Source organism: Belonocnema kinseyi, chromosome 2 (genome assembly GCF_010883055.1).
Source record: "Belonocnema kinseyi isolate 2016_QV_RU_SX_M_011 chromosome 2, B_treatae_v1, whole genome shotgun sequence".
In the NCBI taxonomy this organism is placed as follows: Eukaryota; Metazoa; Arthropoda; class Insecta; order Hymenoptera; family Cynipidae; genus Belonocnema; species Belonocnema kinseyi.
Window position 1 is genome coordinate 8,683,234 of NC_046658.1, and position 7,768 is coordinate 8,691,001.

The window sequence follows — 7,768 nt, forward strand, 5'->3', positions numbered from 1 at the left end:
TCCCTGTACCAAGGGTTTCTGCTGAATATGGTTACAAAAATAAATAGGCAGTCGCGGACAATTGTCCAGGGGTCGTCCCGAAGGAATTAACCCCCAAGCGGACGTGTGAAAACCGTGCCGAAAGCTGAATGGCACCTGGGTGTGGTGTCTAGAACGGTGACTCTGGGATACCAGGCGACCTCTCGGAGTAAGCAGCCTTATCCTTGCATGCGGGGCTCTACAAGGATGGACGAACCCCTTTCCCTAGCTTCTCGTGGGAACAACAATGACAACACCAAACATAGTTGTAGTAAGTGCGGTTCAAAACAACAGAATGCGCTGGGCTCCCGACAATGGGTCGGCCAACAATGCCGACCAATCTAGAGCTGGGGGAGCCAATGAAAATGGATCAATGCGATGGATCAGCGGGATCTCGTGACCCATGGGTGGACGGAGCGACTGAATCACGACTTGCTAGACTGCTACGATGCGAGTGTGGCCCGTGAACGGGGTTACATGGCACGGCTGCATGCTCTGTGGTGCGAGAAACGCCCGGAGTTATCGCACTTTTCGCAGCAGCGTCTGCGAAACCATGCTGAACTACTCCGTAAAAGGGGCTATGTAAGCGGAACGCCTACTCTACCACACCTAGAACAAGAAAGACAAGAAAGAGATGCGATACCAAGACCAAGCGCGGGCAGGCATCCAATAGAAAAAGAGCGATGCTTTATGACCCGGAGAAACACCAACACCAAGATTTCCCTCAAGCCTAAAGATCTGGCTGATATGGATGACGAGCTTCGTGGATATTTTTCCGGAGAATCTGATCTCTGGGATACCAATTATTGTGTGTATAATTCAGCGAGAGCTTTGGCCGATGCGAACCGTAAAACAAAACTCAATACTCCTGCCGAAAATAGGCAACTTAGCTGACCCGAAGAATTACAGGCCAATAACTTGTCTGAATATACTTTATAAGATATTCATAGCTATCCTAAATGATAGGATTGTTCTGGCAATTGAACCTGTGTGGCAAGAAATGTATGTACTACGAGGCTCAAAGATACGCGTAGCGGGATGCCGGGAGAACCTGCTCATCGATAGATGTGTCTGGAAAGATGCAGCATTCTATCAGCGTAACCTATCGATGGCCTGGATTGATTATCGGAAAGGTTCCGATTCGACCTCCCATAGACTTATCGTCGTTCTTTTTGAAATCTTAAAGGTTCATCCGCATATAGTTAGGTGTATAAAGAGATCAATGCCGCTTGGGAAAACCAGATTTATTGTCTCATCTGGAAAAAATCGTGTGACAACTAACAAGGTCACCTTTCAGAGAGGTGTCTTTCCGGGCGACACCTTGAGGCCACTGCTCTTTTTCCTTACATTATTGCCACTATAACTAGCACTTTTCCATTCCGACGGGTACTTGTGCGGCAGACCTGCAGATCGAAAGTACAAGGTCACTCATCTATTTTACATGGACGATCTTAAGATCTATGCTAAAAACATAGAGCAACTACATATAGCTTTAGGGATTGTCGAACGATATACTAAGGAAATTGAAATGGAATTCGCAGTTAGACAAAGGCGCCAAAGTTTAATTGTAGCAAGAAAAACTTAGTGGCATCCCTGAAGATCCTGAGCTCGTTGATAGAAACGCCATATGATACCTTTGCGCTGGAAAGACTTATACATACGTGGGCGTGCCACAGAGCCGCATTCAGGATGTGACATCTATAAAGGATACTCTCCGAAGCAGATACAAACGTCTCATCCGACAGATTTGGTCTTCCGAACTGTCGGCTAGGAACAAAGTATCTGCAACGAACATACTTGCCGTCCCGGTATTACTCTATTCATTTGAAGTAGTTGAATGTCATCACAACAGAATTATTCTGGGTACAGCACATAGAGCTGCAAATGGAAGACACTTTTCTTAAAATGGTAAGGAATCACGAAGAAGTGGGCAAAGGAGCGTTTCTATACAAAGCAGCGGAGAAGGCTGTTGAAACACTCGGTCTTGACTTCAGTATTAGGGGTGAGCAAAATGCATCAAATCTCTTCTATCTCGAGTACTCACTCCTGAAATCCCGGATTAAGAAAGCACAAGAGAAAAACTTTCATGAACAGCTCCTCGATAAGAGGATGCACAGTATCTTCCACAGAAATGTGAAGAATCAGTCAATGTCTTGTGAGCTAACGTTTGCTTTCCTTAAATGCCCGGATTGAAGTCTGGTACGGAGGGTTTCATTTTTGCGTCCCAAGACGGTGTCACTTCCACCTTAACATACCGTCGCTACATTTTCAGCCAAGACATTCCCGATGATAGCTGCAGGGCGTGCCATGCACACCCCGAGCATTTAGCTCACATACTATCTAGTTGTCCAACTCACGCGGGAACGACCTACATTCAAAGGCACAATGCGGCACTAAGAGTGCTTTATTACCATCTCTGTCACTCTTACGGCATTAACCTTAATATCGCTCCTCTAAATGCTCCTAGGGAAATTGAGTCCATTGTCGAGAATGGGAAGTGCCGCATATACTGGAACTTTATATTCTCGACAATTGTTTCTTTTGCTCACTCGAGGCCTGACATGGTTCTTTTTGACTTCGAGAAAAGAACCATGTTCGTTATCGAATTTTTGCCACCAGACAAATTTTTAATTATATTTACGAATTTTCTAACAGAAGATTGCATTCACGTGGATTGGTTTGGAAGAAGCTTATGTGTACGCTACAACGGAGTCATTTGGACTCATTCAAAATGAATTTCGTCTGAAACGGATTTAATTCCTAGAACTCAAACGGCTCCAGACGGAGTTATTTTCATTTCAAATGATTCTACATGTATTAGCGTAAAGTTCTGCCACCTTTCACTAGCTCTCACTCTTCTTAGAGTTATTTTACTGTTCTCATGCTCCTTCTATGTTTCAGAGTTCCATGATTTTTTAAACGGGTCCAAAAAATCATTTATATACATTTATATATCATACTATACGGAAGGATAAACGTACGGGTGACATATTTTTATGTGTTAGAATTCGTAAAGACCAAATTCATACACGGAAATTCGCCAGTGTGTTTTCAGGTCCCCTAGCTAGGATTAATCTAGGGAAATTAAAGATCTTTCTCGTGTTACATAGACTTATATAACAAAAAATCACAAAAATGCAATTTTGCGCTCCTAATATAAATTTAACCACTAAATTTGTTGGGCTTGTACTATTCTCTCCCTAAATGCAAAAAGTAGGATAAAGCCTAGGAATTTTCTTGCCACACAGGCCATAAACAAATTTGTCTGCAGGTGATTATGGACTTTGAACCGCTGAATCCAAACCTGGCCTCGCAATCATTCATCCACGTCTCAGTTTTCCCGTAGATGCAATAAAAAGGAAAAACCTACAAATAATTTGGACGTTATTTTGAGAATATACCAGTATATGCGAAAATAGACACATCGATGTAATATTCCAAAGTGTAGAGACTTAATTTAAACACAAAAATACTCTCGTGTGCCTTCTGTTTCGCCTATCTAGCAAAAATATTATATATTTTTTCAGTTTGGGTGTGATATCGGTCACTTGTCCCATGCAGAAAACTGTTGTATTGGTGGACCTATTTGACTAGCAAATCCTCAGGCTTTTCCCTACATTTTGCGTCTAGAGAGAAAATGGAACAAGCCCGAAAAATCTAGTTTTCAAATTTAGATTTAGCACGCAAATCTGCAAAAGATATGGCATTTCTGTTATTTTTTTCCCTTATAAATCTATATAATATGAGAAAGACCTTCACTTTTTCTATAATTAGAATATAACATTCGTTTATTTTAAATAATACAAAAATTGCAACAACTGGTCGATTGCAGTAGTTTTTCTTCAAAGTCATCGTATGTTATTTTTCATTATGCCAAGTATATACATCAGCGTGTGTTTTAATTGCCAAACAATAAAAATATATAACTCCAGCGAATATAATGAGTTTCAAACTACTTACCCCTGGTCGAGGCAATGACATGTAAACTTGTTTTTCTAGTCGACGTTGACTGAAATCCAGGATGTCCTTTGCGACTGTCGTCACGTCAGTCGTGAGCCACTCCCACATGTCAGCAAATACTGCACAAATATGCTCTCATGTTTAATTTTATAAAACGATAGAACAATTTCCGCAAAAGAAAAGAGTTTCATCTATTTATTACTGATAACGCTATAAGAATTTTAACTCTGTTGTCTTTTATACAGTAACCTGTTAAATTTTACACGAACTATATTTCGGTGTAATTTTTCTTGACATATATATTACTGGATTGCTGGTTTTGTCTTTGCTTTCTTTCTAATTTATAATTTTGCCGTTCCCAATATTTTCTCGTCCGCTATGCTTGAGTTCTGATAGAGAAAGGGCCGGCGTGCCGATGCGGCGACGATTTGGAATGTGCTACCAGATTCTAGTAAGCCGTAATTTAACCACGGGTAAAAAATTATTTTTAAATTCTCGGTGGGCCTCTATGCTGGTCTAGCGTGGTTCGAGCTGGGATCACTTTATTTAAATATTTAGACAGTTAGCAGGGTCTAGGCGGGTTTGAGAGAACCCGCACACATGTATGTGTGACGCAGTAAATTCTGTTCCATTTGGGGTGCTTGATTAGCGTGAGTCCCCTTGCCTCTCACGCTTTAATGAAGATATTCGAACTGAAAACCTGGAGCTTCGTGACAAAAAGCTATGCGATTGTCAAAATGAATTACAGCATTACTAATCATCTCCCTATCAATCAAAGTAGCCTGTTGCAGAATTGGATTCTTCAATTCGTCGAAGATTTGCGGTTGCGTTGAGTTTACTTTGCTCTTTAAATAACCACAAAGAAAATAGTCGAGAGCCGTGAGATCAGGAGATCTAGCAGGCCACCCGATTTCACCCCTTCTTCCAATCCACCTTTGAGGGAACTGAGTATCCAAATATGCTCAAACCTCCCAATCGTAATGAGTCGCTGCTTCGTTCTGCGGGAACCAAATATTTTGAAAATGATCGCCTGTAATCTCTCTTATTCTTGGTACAATTTAGTTTCTGAGAAGCTTTTCATATGCACGGTAAGGATGGAAATTAATGCTTTTTAAAATATTTCGCACTGTCTTAGGAGTAACGTCACGCTCATCACTAGCTCGATGTAAACTAAGGTGTGGGTTTTCAACAAATGCTTGGGCGCTGTCCATCTGCATCTCCTAAGATCCTGCAGATTTTGGCCGACCAGTTCTCTGAAGGTCCTTGACAGATCAATGATTCATAAAGCGCCTTGCAGTTTTTTCAATCGTTGATTTTGAGACAGGATTTAACCCTTCTTCATTACGAAAAGTGCGATTAAAAAGCAAACGAACATGATCATAAGATCGAACTCGATTTCCTCAACCACGCATCATTAATACAGATACCCTCTCTTGTTCCGAAAGTTTAGCTTGCGCCATAATAATCTTTTAGCGAAGGATAGTAAGTATGTACTCGTAATTCGTTAATTTAGTTTCGTTTCGTAATATTCGTATGGAAAAACGGTATAGGACTTATGGTATTGCCTTAGGTATTGACTTAGGTATCGAAAAACGGTATAGGACTGTATAACTCTTCGGGGAAGAAAAGACCTCTCATCAGAACACCTGGAACTGTTAATGAAAAATTCCCTTATAATTTTACAATATTCAAAACGCTGTGACCCAGATCAATACCGAGCTCACCAATGAATTTCTTGTTGAAATTTACTTCAGGAATTACACTTACCTCTTGAAAAACTTTGTTAATTTCAAATAACATCTAACTGATCTTGACCGTTACAAATGACCTATGACTTGGGTACGTACCTGAACGTAGATTTTTCCGCTCTATCGATTACAGATTTAAAAAAGGGGGTTTACATTTAAAAAAACAAAGCTGACCTTTAAAAAGCCATGTAGGTCAACTTCCAGGTCAAAATGAAGGTCCCCATTGAATTCCTCGTTTAAATTTACTTTAATAATGACCTTTACTTTTTTGAAAAATGTTTTACCTGAGGAAATATCCAACCGTCCCGGGACTTTTTAGACATCCTGTATATACATAATTAAAAATTTGTCATAAGGACAACCGCAGGATTTCGCCGGGAGCGGGTGCTAATCTGAAAAATTGCACCCGCTTCCAGCGAAATCGCGGTAAAATTTCAGCCAAAACCACGTCTACCAACCGTGAGATAGGTGGTTACAGTCTGTAAACGAATCAATACGACGATCCAGCAAAAGCCTCGTGCACCCTAAGAACACGGAGTGACCCAATGACAACCGCCTTCCGCATTTTTCCCGCAAGTGTTCTAACATATTGTTGACACACAGGGATGCTTTTTAGGCTATTAGCAAGTGAAAGCTAGACACCTCCAAGAGCGCCGATGATACGGACGATCATTTTAACAGAATATTTCCGGTACAATCGTTGCAACTCCCTTATAAGGTCTCGATACCTCTCTTTCTTTTCATTCTCCTTGGCTATGATGTTTTTGTCAGCTGGTGCCGAAAATTCGATAACGAACATGGTTCGCTTCTCGAAGTCAAGAAGAACCATGTCAGGCATCGAGTGAGCAACAGAAACAATTGTCGATATTAAGGTGAATGCCGTAGGAGTGACAGAGATGGTAATAAAGCACTCTTAGTGCCGCATTGTGTCTTTGAATGTAGGTCGTTCCCGTGTGTGTTGGACAACTAGGTAGTATGTGAGCTAAATGCTCAGGGTGTGCATAGCACGCCCTGTACCTATCATCGGGAATGTCTTGGCTCAAAATGTGGCGACGGTATGTTAAGGTGGAAATGACACCGTCTTGGCGTGCAAAAATGAAACCCTCCGTACCAGACTTCATTCCGGGCGATTTAAGGAAAGCAAACGTTAGCTCACAAGACATTGACTGATCCTTCACATTTCTGTGGAAGATACCGTGCATCCTCTTATCGAGGAGCTGCTCACGAAAGTTTTTCTCTTGTGCTTTCTTAATCCAGGCTTACAGGAGTGAGTACTCGAGATAGATTAGATTTGACGCATTTTGCTCACCCCTAATACTGAAGTCAAGTCAGACTGTTTCAGCAGCCTTTTCCGCTGCTTTGTCTAGAAATGCTCCTTTGTCCATTTCTTCGTGATTCCTGACCATTTTAAGAAGAGCGTCTCTTCCATTTGCAACTCTATGTGCTGTACCCAGAATAATCCTGTTGTGGAGACATTCAAGACTCAATATTCAGCGACCCCCTTGACGGCGTGAGATGTACAGTCGTGCTCGTTCTTCGTCCATGGAACTACTCCAAATGAATAGAGTAGTACCGGGACGGCCAGGATGTTCTTTGCAGATACTTTGTTCCTCGCCGACAGTTCGCAAGACCAAATCTGTCGGATGAGACGTTTGTATCTGGTTCGGAGAGTATCCTTTATAGATGTCACATCCTAAATGCGGTTCTGAGGCACGCCCAGGTATGTATAAGTTTCCTCAGCGCAAAGATGTCGTATGGCGCTTCATCAACGAGCTCAGGATCTTCAGGGATGCCATTGAGTTTCAACTAACAAGGTCACGTTTAGGAATCACGAAGAAGTGATCAAAGGAGCATTTGTGTACAAAGCAGCGGAGGAGGCTGCTGAAGTATTCGGACTTGACTCCGGTATTAGGGGTGAGCAAAATGCATCAAATCTTATGTATCTCGAGTACTCACTCCTGAAAGCCCGGATTAAGAAAGCACAAGAGAAAAATTTTCGTGAACAGCTCCTCGATAAGAGGATGCACGGTATCTTCCACAGA

At 41.7% G+C, this 7,768-nt stretch overlaps 1 protein-coding gene across 7 annotated transcripts in view; it reads right to left on the bottom strand.

The window, feature by feature from the left end:
- The window catches only part of LOC117167137 (alpha-catulin), a 453,685-nt gene that overhangs the window by 150,355 nt on the left and 295,562 nt on the right, over nucleotides 1-7,768 (bottom strand). For all 7 annotated transcript variants that reach the window (XM_033351828.1, XM_033351833.1, XM_033351832.1 and 4 more), the window contains one exon: nucleotides 3,979-4,097. In XM_033351828.1, coding sequence (XP_033207719.1) covers nucleotides 3,979-4,097 — 119 coding nt within the window. The remainder of the gene's footprint in view (nucleotides 1-3,978; nucleotides 4,098-7,768) is intronic.